The 16,043-nt window shown below is 38.5% G+C and overlaps 1 protein-coding gene and 1 long non-coding RNA gene across 8 annotated transcripts in view; one reads left to right on the plus strand and one right to left on the minus strand.

Moving 5' to 3' along the window:
* LOC132399295 (uncharacterized) overlaps positions 1-8,205 on the minus strand; it is a 32,975-nt gene extending 24,770 nt beyond the window's left edge. For 5 of the 7 annotated variants that reach the window (XR_009513957.1, XR_009513951.1, XR_009513954.1 and 2 more), the window contains exons 1-2: positions 8,072-8,194; positions 7,575-7,676 (exon numbers count right to left, since the gene is read on the minus strand). This is a non-coding gene — a long non-coding RNA (uncharacterized LOC132399295). Of the gene's footprint in view, positions 1-7,574; positions 7,677-8,071 lie in introns of all 7 variants that reach the window. The other 2 variants (XR_009513959.1, XR_009513947.1) reach the window with 1 other exon arrangement.
* dlgap1a (discs, large (Drosophila) homolog-associated protein 1a) overlaps positions 1-16,043 on the plus strand; it is a 219,402-nt gene that overhangs the window by 26,531 nt on the left and 176,828 nt on the right. Inside the window, exons 3-4 of the mRNA XM_059979492.1 lie at positions 8,019-8,196; positions 8,286-8,526. Of these exons, the coding sequence (XP_059835475.1) occupies positions 8,019-8,196; positions 8,286-8,526 (419 nt within the window). The remainder of the gene's footprint in view (positions 1-8,018; positions 8,197-8,285; positions 8,527-16,043) is intronic.

Genomic DNA, 16,043 nt, shown 5'->3' on the forward strand with positions numbered 1-16,043 from the left:
ATTTGCCTCAATCATTCTCCATCTTTGTTTTTCCACTTTGTATTTCTTGACCATGTAAACTCATGCATATTGTTTGACCCATTGTTCATCATGGTCTATTGTCCTCCAGCACTATTAAATCTTGTGAGTGAAACATTTAAAGGTTAAAGCTGCAGAAACAATTCTAAATGTGAACTACAAGATGCCCTGCTTCAGCAAAGATTTCCCCATTAGTTATGTTCTCGCCTTCTCGATGCTAGAGTTCAGAAGAATAAGAGACCTGATTAAAACATAAATCATGATGCGAATGGACAGATTAGACAAGGAGAGATGTTACGAATGGTCAGAAATTCCTTATCCAAGGATCTTAGGTAGGATGTCCCATAGTGGAAGAATAGACCATAAGATATAGGAACAAATTTAGGCCATTCAGCCCATTGAGTCTGCTCTGCCATTTCATCATGGCTGATCCTGGATCCCATTCAACCCTATACACCTGCCCTCTTACCATATCCCTTGATGCCCTGACCAATCAGGAAAAATTTTGCTTTAAATACACCCACAGACTTGGCCTGCACCACAGTATGTGGCAGAGCATTCCACAGATTCACCACTCTTTGGCTAAAAAAATTCCTCCTTAACTCTGTTCTAAAAGATCATGACTCAATTTTGAGGCTGTTCCCTCTAATTCTGGATACCCCCACCAGAGGAAACATCCCCTCCACATCCACCTCATTTAGTCCTTTCAACATTCAGTAGGTTTCAATGAGAGCCCCCACAGTTTTCTAAATTCCAGTGAGTACAGGCCCAAAGCTGCCAAATGCTCCTCATATGTTAACCCCTTCTTTCCCAGAATCATCCTCATGAATCCTAGTTTACAAGGACGTTGCCTGTATAAGAGGGAGTGCCTTATGAGAATAGGTTGAGTGTACTTGGCCTTTTCTCCTTGGAGCGACAGAGGATAAGAGGTGACCTGATCAAGGTGTATAAGATGATGAGGGGCATTGATCGTGTGGGTAGCCAGAGGATTTTTCCCAAGGCTGTAATTGCTAACATGAGGGGGCATAGTTTTAAAGTGCTTGGAAATAGGTACCAAGGGGATGTCAGGGGTAAGTTTTCACACAGAGAGTTGTGGGTGCATGGAATGCACTGCCAGTGGTGATGGTAGAAGCGAATACAATAGGGTCTTTTAAGAGCTTCTTAGATAGGTACATGGAGCTTAGAAAAATAGACGGGAAAAAATTAGGGAAATTCTCAGCAGTTTTTTAGAGTAGGTTACATGGTCAGCACAACATTGTGGGCCAAAGGGCCTATAATATGCTGTAGATTTCTATGTTCTATGATCTAACCTCCTCTGGATTCTCTCCAATGACAATACATCCTTTCTGAGATAGGGGGCCCAAAACTTCAAGTGTGGCCCGAGTAGTGTCTTATAAAGTTTCAGCATTATTTCCTTGTTTTTGTATTCTATTCCCCATGAAATAAATGCCAAAATTGCATTTGCCTTCTTTACCACAGACTCAACTTGTGAATTAACCTTCTGGGAGTCTTGAATGAGGATTCCTAAGTCCCTCTGCAACTCTGATGTTTGACCCTTTTCCCCATTTAGATAATAGTCCACCCTGTTGTTCTTTTTACCAAAATGTATTATCATACATTTCCCAACACTGTATTCCATCTGCCACTTTTTTGCCCATTCTTTCAATTTGTCTAAGTCCTGTTGCAATTGCTTTGCTTCCTCAGCACTATCTACCCGTCCATCTACCTTCATATTATCCACAAACTTTGCCACAAAGCCATCAATTCCATTATCCAAATCATTGACAAACAACATGAAAAATAGCAGGTCCCAATGCTGACCCCTGAGGAGCACTACTAGTCAGGGGCAGCCAACCAGAAAAGGCCCCTTTTATTCCTACTCGCAACCTTCTGCCTAACAGCCATTCCTCTATCCATGCCAATATATTTCCAGTAACACCACAGGATTTTACCTGTTAAGCAACCTCACAAGAGGCACCTTATCAAATGCCTTCTGAAAGTCAAAGTAAATCTAAGTAAAATATAAGAAAATCCACTGCCTTTCCTTTGTCCACCCTGCTTGTTACTTCCTCAAAGAACTCTAAAAGATTTGTTAGGCAAGAGTTTCCTTCACAGAAACCAATCTAACTTTTGACTTATTGTTTCATTTGTCTCCAGGTACCCTGAAACCTCTTCCTTAAAAATGGACTCCAGCACTTTCCCAACCACAGATTGGGAAAGATTGTTCATTAAGAGCTGTCTAAATTTAGAGGATTAAATAAACAGTCATTTAGGATTCTCAGAGCAATAAGATTAGTCACTATCTTTGATGATAAGCAATTCAGAGGAAGAATTCATAATTTCTTTGAATGATACGATAGAGCTATTTCAGGACCATGGCTGTGCTGCTAAAGAAATCTACAGCAGACGTGGAAACATGTAGGAAGAGATGTATTAATGAGCTAATTTCAATTGAGTGTGGTGCAGACAATACCACGGCAGGATGTCAAAACTTTTGCTAAAGATCCCACTCAGAGTTTACAATGTTTTGCTGCTAACAGAATTACTGAATGGTCTGCATCAAGCACTGGATACATAAATAAACATTACATTGAACACGGAGACTATTCAAGAGCTCCAAATATCTTAAGAGAAATGTGAAGCCGATAAAGTATAGCTGTAATATGATAAGACACTGAGAATAGTTTTGATAGATTTGTGAGCAACAGACAGAGAAAGTCAAAAATATCTTTGTGACTTCAAAGGGGACAATGGAAAAGAAGGAAAGCCCTTTATATAAACCTGAATGGAGGACAGTATAAATGGAGAGGCACAAAGAGCGAGAAAAAGCAACCAAAGTAGAAAATTGTGGTGACTCGAAACCATGCTGTCAAGTAATGTAGCACATGGTTCTACAGCTTTATCTGTAATAGCTGATCTGTTATTAACTTGATTAAGTTGAGACATAGATAAGGAGGATGCATTTTTTTTTTCCCAGCACTGGGAAATCAAGTAATAGAGGGCATAGGTTAAAGGTGAGAAGGAAAAGATTTTGTAGGAATCTGTGGGGTAACTTTTTCACTCCGAGTTTAATGTTATAGTTGGTTTTTTTGGAGGTATGAAATGCAATGTATTCATACTCCAGTTACAGAGATAATTATAAGATGTGACATTTCAGCAAAAGGATATAATATTAGCTGTGTAGGGAGCCAATGTGGCAAAGTGATCCATTGAAATTGCTAATACCTGGACTGGATACCTTTGGACTTTGCTAACCTACAGTACAGTGAAATAGGTAAGTGAACAGCAAGTATTGGCAGATACCTGGCTGACTACTGCAACAGGTCCATGATGTTCAAAGAAAGCTCTTGATATTCTTAAACACAAGCAATTCTGCAGATACTAGAAATCCAGAGCAACACACACAAAATGCTGGAGGAACATTGTCTGTTTATATATACTTCTCCATAGACACTGCCTTACCTATTGAGTTCCTCCAGAATTTTGTATGTGTTGCTCTTAATTCTCTGTTTATATCTCAGAACATATTATTTGTCGTTTTTGCAACCTACATCATGATGCCCTTATCATTCTCCACTATACCCATTCGTCTTATTTTACAGCAAATAAGGCACTTGTGCTGTCTGTTTTTTCCATCGTTTGTTGCATACTGTTGGGTTCTGAATGGTTCAGACCACCTCTCCTCTCAGTCCCTGTGTGGCATCTGTTGTTGCTGTGGTGGACACAGTCACTCAAAATATCACACCAAAAATGGATTAAATTAGATTAGATCAAATCAGATTAGATTAACTGTAACGGAATGTAGAGAAAGCCTTTCTTGGACATATTCTCCAATCAGGTGATGGACATAAAACACTGTTCATGCAACTCTGTTCTAGCTGGTGGTCTTGCACGGTTATTACAAACTCATTCCCAAGAGATTTTATGAAGGCAACAAATCCAATCCCAATCAGTGTCTATTAAAACAGTAACACATTGCATATCAAGGACCCATGGCTGAAGAGAATTCAAAAGGTTCATCTTAAAACTCAGCTACAGAGTTTTAAATGCTACCTCTCTTTTAACTCATGCAAACTGTTAATGAAGTCATTCACCAAACTTCTAGTCTCTTAGTGCTTTCTTGCTCAGTATTCCAAGAACATTGCCATCCAACAATCCCAAGCCATGATTAGGTAGACCATGAAAATTATTGGCATCTATCTTCAGAACTTCACAAAATTCTTCTTCTATGACTTTTGAATACAGTATCTATTTGTCACAACATTCTTGTCTACTTCCTTTATTACATTTGCAGATACTGGTGTCTGTGGAACCTCCAGGAATTTCATTTTGAATACCTTGATGTTCTATAGTGGGGATGATAAAAAACTTACAGATCTAAAACAATTTCTAAAGCAAAGATGGCACTGACAAGACATGGTGATGCTTTGCAGACAGGAAACAAAACTAATAACAATTCTACTAAACGTACTTCCTTGGGACAATGTTCACTACAATCCACAGCCTGTAATTTTCCACTGGGAGGTCTGTTTTTGAACCATCTGTACAACCTGCCATTTTTGTGCTGTCCTGAAATATTCAGCAAAATGTATTCTCAAGCATGCACGTAGGACCATGGTGGCCATTGCTGAAGTGGCCTTGAGGTTAGACTGAAGGGCCTGAATCCAACAGCAAATAATGAACTGATGTTTAAGTTCTGAACCAGATTTTAAAAGATTTACACTTCGAGGCCAAAGATGGAGGGCAAACCGATGTTCAGCTCATTACCCCAGGAGGCTTCACTCGCCTCAGTGCTGAGATGACGCTGTAGCTGCAGCCATCAGCACTCACCTCAACATTGAACCTTGCTCCACAGCTGTGGCCTGCCCCTCCCTTTTGTCCAGAGCCCCTTCTCCCATGGATTCCTCATCAGAGGAATGAGTGGGTACCAGCAATGAGCTATGGTCTCGACTGTATGGAAGGTTGGTGCTCCATGGAATGGGGTAACTATCAATTCAACTTGCTATTTGTTTCCACGTGAGATCATGGGATCATTACTTGTCCAGAAAAGGATGATGGCCAAATTGCTCCAGTAACACTTTGCATTTATGTAGCATTTTTGATATTGTAAAGAGTCACTGATTGCGTCATGGGATTTTTGTCAGATAAAATCCGGCACCAACTTTCTGTTAACCATAATATTGCTCTTTTTGAGTCTTTTACTTGTTTTAGCTTTCTGCCTATCTTCTCCATCCTACTACAACTGAGTCATCTAACCACCCCCAGCTTTCCCACTGTGATGGGAATGAGCAAAACAGATTTTGTTATTTGTGGCAATATTAGTAGAAAAATTAGTTTTCTGCTTTAATAACCAGTAGATATTAAACTGAATTGGCAATTACTAATATCTGTTATTCATCATTATTATTCTCATAGATTTTCTAGAAACAAAAGATCATGAGGAATTGATTTTGCTTGTCTGCATACTGCAGAGCTTTTATTATTTTATAAAATTCATATCACTTCAGATTTTTAAAAGAAAGAATTAACAGGTTAAAGATATTGAGAATGAAGTTTTACAGAAAAATATTTGGCCTCAAATTATTGTAAAATGAAAAAAATTAAACTACTTGAAATAAACTAAACTAGTCTCATTCATCTCTCCTTCCAGATGATTAGATACAACACCACATGTTTAATCTTTTAAAAAATGGTTTCCAAATTCATCTTCCCTTTCAAAACAATTCCCATTCAAAGCTGAGGCAAGTTCCAGATTAATCTTTCCAAGTATTCACTAACTTGATTACATGGTGTGAATTTCTGTGAGCACACGTTACAAAAGGGACAGCTAAAAAAAAAAATCTGCAGCAAATTACTCATCTTAGAAACAGGAAGTCAACAATTTTTTCAGGCTAAATGGGTATTTCATTTTACTCTGATGCCAAAGCAAGGATTTGCTCACAGCTGCCATCTCATTCACAGGCTACCTGCTGAAAAGCTGGTTGGGACTGTCAAAGTGAAGTCTCTATGTCAGACAGACAGGCTATCATGGAAAAAGAGGGAAAGTGGAAAGGGAAAAAGCAATCAAAGGTGCTTTGCAGTATGAGAGAATCAAGGGAAAAAGAGGAAATGGTGAGAAGATTAAGTAGCATAGCAGTGTAAGATGTTGCCCATCGCACAATAGAACAGCCTTGTTCCACAAATGGTCGACTGACACAGCATCTGTTGGGGCCACAGGAATCAGTACCTTGCACTGAGGTGCACTGAAACTGCTATCATTATGAGTGCTACCTGGTTGTGATGGGTAGCAAATGGAAGTTAGTTTGGCAGGCAGTGATAATGGGCAGAAATCCTGCGATGTAAAATATGTAAAACATTTTAATATGGCTTATGCATTAAACAGCAGCCTCATATCTTGTCGGTTGTTTGGGTTTTCCAGACTATATTCTGGACTGTTATTTTTTATAGTTGATTCAGATTCAAATTTATTTATCCCATGTACATTGGAACATGTAGTGAAATGGATCATTTACATTAATGTTGTGGGGGCAGCCCACAAGTTGGTGCACATTCTGGTGCCAACAGTCAATGCCCACAATGCTCAGCAGAACAACACAGAACATAACAAAACATCAACAGGAAAATGATCCCCTTTCCTCCACCCATTCATACAGAGTCCTCCAATTTCAGGATAAGCCTCCTGTCTCCAGGCTTCATCAGGCTGTGGGCAGTTATCATTTTTCTAATTCCTCATTTGATAGGATTAACTGCACAATATACTTCTATGTGTCAACTGTCCTTGAACATTATGTCTTGGTTAAAATAATTAGTTTGCATTGGGAACTTCTTGTGATTGTGCTATCACTCACAGCACCTTTCAGCACTCTTAACAGTCTCTCTTTGGCATATCCAGATCAATAATCCTTAGTTATGATATTTGGTTGAAATAAATAGATCCATGGAGGTAGGAGATGTTAATGAATACCATGTTACACCTTCTCCCTATTGTATTGACTAATATTCATATTAGATTCTGAGTGGGAGTGAAAACTACCACAAAATCCTTGTGGACCCTGGCCTTGCTAGACAATGTTTCTTCAAATCACAATACTTGTCACGCATAAACCTGACCTAAGGTATGAAGAAAATGGATGTTTGGATGTAAAAGTGCATTTAGACCTGGTTGTAGCAGAAGATGGATCCAGATATGCCTCAGGTTTGAAGAAAGCATTAGACATTGCCAATCACCAATGTACAGCTGAAGTATGAAAGTTTACTAATTAAAGGCAACACATTAGCATAGCAGTTAGTATAATGCTTTACAGTATCAGCAATCACTATGGGGATCAGTTCCCACTCTCATATAACTTTACATTCTCCCCGTGGCCACTGAGTTTCCTCCGGGTGCTCTGCTTATCGCCCACATTCCAAAGATGCACTGTTAGGGTTAGAGGTACTGACTTGTGAGCATGCTATGTTGGTGTTGGCTTGAGGGCTGTCCCACTGCCCTATCTTGATAATTTCTGTATAGCTATTAAACTTAAATATTACAAAATTGCGATGGGTTACAGTCATACCCCACCACACAGGACATGTCCTCTTCTCACTGTTACCATCAGGTTGGAGGTACAGAAGCCTGAAGGCACACACTCAGCGATTCAGGAATTGCTTCTTCCCGTCTGCAATCAGATTTCAAAATGGACATTGAACCCGTGAACACTACCTCAGTACTTTTTTTTACATTACTTCTTTTAACTTAACTATTTAATAGACCTATGCTTACTATAATTCAGTTTTTCCTCTATATTTATTTATCATGTATTTCATTGCACTGCTGCCTTAAAGTTAACAAGTTTCATGACGTATGCCAGTAATATTAAACCTGATTCTGAATCATTTGTCCTCATCATTTATAAAGGAAAAAGTACTTTTCTTCAGTAAAGTGTATCTCATCATTATGCTAGTTGATCTTTGTTTCTTCCTCCCACGCATAAAGCAAAGTTTCCCCTTTTCTCCCCCAGGATATCAAATGAACATTCTCCCAAGCTTCAGATCCGGAGCCACAGTTACTTACGAGCAGTCAGCGAAGTGTCGATTAACCGAAGCTTGGACAGTTTGGATCCTGCAGTGCTTCTTGCCTCGCCTAAATTCCGTTCTCGTAATGAAAGTTACATGAGAGCCATGAGCACCATCAGCCAGGTAAACAAGTATTTATGCTTAGAGTAAAGTTTTAAGTTATATGGCTTAGTCTAAACTAAACGGTTCTTGGTGTGATCTCTATTTTGCAGGTGAGTGAAGTGGAGGTTAATGGGCAATTTGAATCTGTTTGCGAATCAGTATTTAATGAATTGGAGTCGCAGGCGGTTGAGGCACTGGATCTGCCGATGCCAGAGTACTTCCGTATGCGAAGCCACAGCTACGTGAGGGCAATCGAACGTGGCTGCTCACAGGATGATGAAAGTTTGTCACTTAGGTCAACGTCACCACCTCGAACCACAACAACAGTGAGGACAATCCAAAGCAGTACTGGTAAGTTCTTGGAGCATATTTAATGTATTAAATATATGGTGAATGTCTGTATCCCTGTCTTTCTACATTGGGTGGGGAGAATAATGAAAATCATGCTGCCTTTCCCCATAACTGGGAATCCATTATGTAATTTCTGAAAGGTAATACACTATTCAATGTTTTTCCACAAAATTTTATTATGTTGCTAATTATAGCAAATTATCAATATTCTATTAACTTTAATTAAATAAATGGGTTGTGTACTCATGACTCTGCTAAGGAATTAGTCCATTTTATGATAATTCTATTGAATACAACTCCAGAAATCCAACAATTTTCCAAGCTTTTGAATGAACGGAAACTCTTGGCTATTGTGCAAAATATATGCATGTATTTGATTTGATAATACTCCCTACCAGTTGATGAAACTTGGAAAATATTCCTAATTCAAATTCACTGCAGTATCTCTTAAAGTCATAAATAGTTTATTATTGCCAACTGTAATATTGACAACTGACTGTGGAGGATATTTGTCTATCTATCCACAAGTTCAGAGAATTTCTTCCTTCTAATCAGAAGATATATTTTAACTACAATGAATTTGTAAATACCATTGCTTCATTCCTTAATAATGTACTGTCAGGAAGGTGGGTGACTTTGTCCCAAAATATTATTTTTAGTTATTGCATATATTTATTAATTAAATTGTCTGTTGAATTTTATGTTTGGCGCAAAGAAATTTTTGAGACCTTGTGAATTTCCTTGTGAGTTGCCTTAAAGAGACAAGAAAGATGTACATAGAAAATTAAAATATAATAACCAATCTAGATTGGTCATAATAATGTATGTGATTGTGTTAATGATAGTTAAATTGGCAATGCTTTGTCATAACAGGTTTCATAATGCAAAGTATAAGTTCAGTGATGTGTATATATACAGTGTGGAACTTCAGACAATAGAAGCAGTACAGTTTACTGTATTTTGATCTGTATTCCTAGTTTGCATCACCCCATGCCAGAAATTTAGCATTACTTAATATATACTTATTCCCCTTCCTCTGCATGATTTAATGCAGAAATTAGGATCGCTCTTTTTGCTTCACTGTTCGTCTTTGATACAGAAAATCACAGATTCGCATCACATTGATACTGGAAATTCACAAATCTATAGGTACCTTGGTCTGTCAAGTTGCTTGTGGCACCATTGTTATCTTATTTTAGTTGATTGCATTTGCCAAATCAGCACTTTGCAATTTTGAAAAACGGGTGATTGTTGGATCTGTGTTTCTCAAGATAAGAGATATTATAAAGGTAAGATCATGTCTTCTGCACGTTATTTCCAGTGTCATGTGAAAAATAACATAATATTGATCCGTAAGTTATCTTCCAGACTTGTATGATACCAATTGAACTGACAATTTTTCATTGAAAAGTGTGTCATTTTAATATATATTTTTTCATACACAGCATCCTTCTGGACTAAAATATATTTATAACTTTTTTTTAACTACAAGCTCCCTTTCTTCTCCAAAGTTAGAATAGCTCCTGCAACCTTTTTAGTTTGGCTTCTGCCCTACTTCCTTTCTCATTCTGATGAAGGTTCTCAGCCCAAACTATCAACTGTTTATTCTCCTCCATAGATTCTGCCTGAATTGCTGAGTTCCTCCAGCATTTTGTGTTTTTTGCTCTGGATTTCCAGCATCAGAAGAATCTCATGTGTTTATCATGACCTACCATGGCTTCTTTTTTGATACCTTTAAAGTTCTCTATGAGGGTTTATCCCAAAGATTTATGCTTAGTCTTTTCCTATTCTGCACTACATTTTGCTCCTTCTTCTGTGAAATCATCTGACTACACACATTTTCACACAGTTACCAACACTCATTGGTTCTCGTTACACCTTTGTTGCTTTTAATTGGTCAGGCTAACATCTGTAATCTGAGCGACAAATACTTCTTCCAAGTGACATTAACCTAAAATTGGATTATACCTTTTTTAAATTTCTAAGCCAGCATAGTCCTGATGAAAGGTCTCAGCCTGAAACATCAATTACTTATTCATTTCCATAGATGCTGCCTGACCTGCTGAGTTTGCCCAGCATTTCCTGTGTGCTGCTCTGCAGGATCTTTTGTGTTATTGTCAAGTTGTTGTCATATTAGATCCCCTGCGAAAAATAGAGGAGTTTACCAAAAAGGAATTGAAAACAGCATGAAGGTGGCATTGAGTATACCCAGAATCAAGATGGGACATAAGACATAAAATGAGGCGTATGGCTCACAGCTAAATTTTGTATGCTGCCAGTATGTTGTTATGTACCAATGGCAGAAATATCTCAGCTCCTGACTGCATGCTCTCCAAGGTACACAGGCAACAATGTCTACGATGGAGGGAGCTGTGCAACAGGACATTGAAAACCTGGTACAGCACGCAGTCTGGGCAAATATTCTATGTGTCATGTGAGATGTCAGAAAGCCTTCCATAGTGATCAATAGAGATACAGGGCAGGAGGTGACCTGGATGGTGTTACTCTGGAGTAACAATCACTGACCAATTTCAGAAAATATTCCGTGACTCTCTGATATGTGTGAAAATGAGGTCAAGACTAATATAAATACTCCTCTTATATGCACATATGTGCACACACATATAGATATTTCCCTTTGTGGGAGGACCAATTCATCACCCACTAGGACCTCTCTGGTTCCCCCACAGCTAGGTCTTTACTTCAGGGCAAGAACTTCTGGAATATCAAGGATGCTTCTTGTGAAGATATTGGGTTTGCTCACCGTGAAGTTCTAAACTCAATAAAAGATATTAAGTCCTTTTGGATACAGATAGCTACAGGTGCTTTCACAAAAGGGAGGTTATACTGTAACCACCTACTCTTCAAAAACTAATTCATTTCCCTGTTTACCCTCCATGGCGGGTTTAGCTGCCAATACCCAGTATTTGAGCAGTGTGTCTCCCCTCCCTAAGAAGAAGGAGATAATTCCAGCTAACAAAGTAGTTTAAACAAAGTTCATTTATTTTTAGCGATAGATGTTTAAATGCAGACTAAGCTCTTTAAACACATTTCAAACTCAGAGGGTTTTCTATCTTTAAAAAAAACATTTCCAAATTACAAGCAAATTCGAAAAGTAACACAAAGGATTTCCAAAATACAGATACAGCTCCTATAAGCTAATAAGTCATAAAAACAAAGCAGATGAACATATTGTCCAAGAGGAATAGATTCCAGTCATCCAATCTTTCTATTATTCTTTTTGATGCTCTTTATCCATTCCTAATAACCTGAACTACTATCTACTTTTATACTATTTTCCTACCACTTGGGTGATTTCACACTTATATGGTACTTTTTTGCAGAAACTCTTTTTTGCAGTCTAAAAGCATCTTGGAGACACGGTTCCCAGATTCCCACAAATACTGCTGTGAAGGTGACTCTTTAAGCATACAGACTTCCCATCTATTAACAGGTCAGCCATTTGATATGCTAAATGAAATTATTTATCTCGTCAGCAAACTTCCTTGAACTAAATAATTTAGACGGCTTGTTTGGATTGAAACAAGCCCAATTAAATAATCCATTGTCTTACACTACAAGTCTTGAGAAGTCAGTGCAGGTGCTGCATCCAGCATTCTATAGATCAGTGGTTCCCAACCTTTTCTATGCCCCACACCCCTAGAAAATGTTTGATTAATGTTCGCACCCCCTACAAAAGTAATATCACATTTGAAGATGAAGAAGTCTAATTTCTAATTTTTGAACCACAAATTGAACCATGTCCAATACTGCAGGTGAACAAATTGAACTTAAAAAAAAAATACGCTTTTAACTCAGTGCATAAAATGCAAATATAAATCGAGCAATTAGATTCTAATTTATTCAGAAAAAAATTGTAAACGGTAAATTGATGAGACTCCTCAACTCTGAGGTGTAACTTCCCAGGTAACACTGATGAGAATCCGCAGCGCTGACTCGGGCAGCAGGAGTCTGCAATGAGTTTATGTCTCTCTCGACTCGGGTAGCGAGAGACTGGAGTGTTCTTGGGACAAACATTACTACCACTTCTCAAGGCACACTGGCAGCTGGCTGAGTGATGACTCGTGACTTGTCACTCAAGACACAAGACACTCTTGTCGCAACCCCTGAAATTCCATCTTGCACCCCCTGGGGGTGCGGGCACCCCAGTTTGGGAACCCCTGCTATAGATAGTCACGCACACAAAATGCTAGAGGAACTCAACAGGCCAGGCAGCATCTATGAAAAAGAGTACAGTCGACATTTTGGGCTGAGATCCTTCAGCAGGACTGGACGAAAAAAGATGAGGAGGAATAGAGTTAAAAGGTGGTGGGAGAGAAGATGATAGGTGAAACCTGGAGGGGGTGAGTGAAAAAAGAGCTGGGAAGTTGATTGGTGGAAGAGATACATGGCTGGAGAAGCGGGTTTCTGATAGGACAGGACAGAAGGCCATGGTAGAAAGAAAAGGGGGCAGGAGCACCAGTGGGAGGTGATGGGCAGGCAAGGAGTTAAGGAGGGAGAGGGAAAAGGGGGTGGGGAATGGTGAAGATTGGGTGGGAGGGGGACATTCCCAGATGTTCAAGAAATCGATGCTCATACCATCAGGTTGGAGGCTACCCAGATGAAATATAAGGTGTTGTTCCTCCAAGTGTGGCCTCATCTTGACAGTGGAGGAGGCCATGGATAGACATATCAGAGTGGGAATGGGAAGTGGAATTAAAATGGATGGCCACTGGAAGATCCTGCTTTCTCTGGCAACAGTGGCCATACTTGGATATTGCAAAGTAGCCATATCACTAGAATTTTGAAACCCAACAAAGTGGCTATGATTTTTGTATTGTTTTGTTGTTTTTGGAATTCAAAACACATCATATGTATTCTCACTTTGGGCAGATCATATCCATTATTGTACTGAGTTATGTGGTCCATGTGTGGCAACTTTTGGAATTGTAGCTGTGCTTCACTTAGAAAGGCTGCTAATGAGATATTGCCAATGAGATCAGCACAGAATTACCTATGGAATAAGTTAGTCATCAATTAACTTCTGGAGAAGGCACTACCTATTAGTTGTAGCACTCTGATATTCTGAGAAATGTCCAAGCAGGTGGCTAGTCAGGACTCCTATTATCAGTAGAGTGCCTCTTTTTAGTAATAGGAATAACACATTAATGCATAGCTGTGCTGAGCGTACCACAACAGTCGTAGGCTGCATCAATAAGCTCCAGTTCATGTCCATAGAAGCAGAAATAAACATTATGTGAATAATGATGACATAACTGCACATCTTAATGCTCAACAAATGTAAGGCATTAACATTAACAGTGCACAGAACTGCTTAGTTCAATTTTGCAATGAATGTGACTTCATCTGGAAATGATTGCTGGAATGATCTCAATTAAATCATTGTTTATATGATTTGCGTATTAAAAAGGACAGAATTTGGAACTATCTCTAAGCTACTATTATAGATTCTGCTCCTTAGTCATTGGCTTCATCATCTCCCTAGAAACTGAACCAGAATCGATGAGTGTACCATGTTTGAATCCATGTTAATCTTCATAACAAATGTCCCTGATTTTATGAAGAACACTTATTTCTATTTTGCTCATGTCCCCCAACTCTTTCCTGGCCTCAATTTATCTGCTACCAAAGTATTTATTTGCACTTTACCACCATTAGATGGGATTATTCCTCTGCACTCTGAACCATCTTTGCTCATTCTAACATCTGCAAGTTTCGAATGATCCAACAGAGTGTTGACAGTGTTCCAACTCCCACTAAATCCAATCCACAATCACTTGTTATTCACTCAGTCACAATACCTCGGTAAATGCCTCTTCACTCGCTCTGTAATCTCCTCTGAAAGAGCTACATTTTATAGTTCAGAACTTATTATCCCCAAATTTAATTATTCTACAACTGATGGTGTGTGTTTAGTATCCTAAACTCCAGAATTCATTCACTAACATAATGCTAGAAGAACTCAGCAGGTCAGGTAGTATCTGTGGAGGGGAATAAACAGTTGATGTTTTGGGCCAAGACCCTTCATCAGGACAAAAGCATCTGATGAAGGGTCTCAGGCCAAAACATCAACTGCTTATTCCCTTCCATAGATACTGCCCAACCTGCTAAGTTCTTCTAGCATTTTGCATGTGTTGCTCGGGATTTCCAGCAGCTGCAGAATCTCTTATGTTTAAAATTCATTCACTAATCTTAATTGTCTCTTGACTGACATTTTGTTTCTAATATTTTCCAATAAATTATTCTTACCAAGCCTTTGGGCATCTGGCCTAATATCTATTTACTATATGTGTCTCATTATTTGATGGCATACTTGCAAAATGTTTTGGGAAATTTCATTTTGAGCAAAGAGCAGTGTAAAGATAGGCTTTTGCCTTTGTTGTGGTAACTGTAGAAGTGTATTTAAGTGGGGCAATGCAATAGCTAGAAGAATTGGTAACTTTTCCTGATATCTTTGTAACTTCTGGAGAATCAATTTCATGCATCAGTTGTGCTGAATAATCTCAGGAAATAAAGCCCGGAACCACTTTTTCAACTCTGCATTCAGTGGGCACTAGAAAAAAGAAATTCAACTTGATGTGTTTATTTTAAAGAAGGTATTCCAGTGTATAAACTACAAAATGATCTGACACAAATTGAGATGTGTTGAATGTGCAACACCTGTCCATCAGACTGAACGGAGTTGAAGCTGAAGTTTTCTTTCAGTTTGTGTATTTTTCTAATCAAGAAGGAATGAGGCATTTTAGATTAGTGAGAGAGGCACATTGTGGCAAAATCAAAAAATGTTCATGATGCCTTTGAATCCTGTTATGGCATGCTTCAATTCAGCTTCAAAACACTGTAGATAATCTCCATAAATGTATCAACAGAAGCTGTAGCCACTGCATCAACAGAGCGCTCTCTGCTGTACTGTTATGATCTTGTGAACTGCAAGAGACCTGTCAGCATTAACTCCTGATAATAGCTCCTCAAAATCTGATTTGTCTACATTCTATTTCTCTTCTGTCCCAGTGAATCATCAACAACACCTAGAATCATCGACATACAGCCGGTTCCTTATAAATGAATAATGCAGCCAAGAAATCCTCAGCACCATCAGAACTCTTAGTAAATAATTTTAATCAGTAAGCTATTCACAGAATTTGAACATTGGGCTAGCTGCTTTCATTGCATTGTTTGAAATAGTAACCTTGAATGATTTTGTTAGCTAGTTGAAGATTAATTGCTTAGAATAATCAGAATCAGAATCAAATTGATTATTACCAACATATTGTTTGTTATAAATGTTTTTGTTTTGTGACAGCTGTATGGTGCAAAACTTAAAAATCACCGTAAGTTACAATGAATAAATAAATACTACAAAGGAGGAATAGCGATGTAGTGTTCATGGACCATTCAGAAATCTGATAGTGCAGAGGAAGAAGCTGTTCCAAAAACAGAGTGTGTGTCTTCAAACTCCTGTACCTCCTTCCCAATGGTATTAATGCAAAGAGGGC

Source organism: Hypanus sabinus, chromosome 1, assembly GCF_030144855.1.
Source record: "Hypanus sabinus isolate sHypSab1 chromosome 1, sHypSab1.hap1, whole genome shotgun sequence".
Lineage (NCBI taxonomy): Eukaryota > Metazoa > Chordata > Chondrichthyes > Myliobatiformes > Dasyatidae > Hypanus > Hypanus sabinus.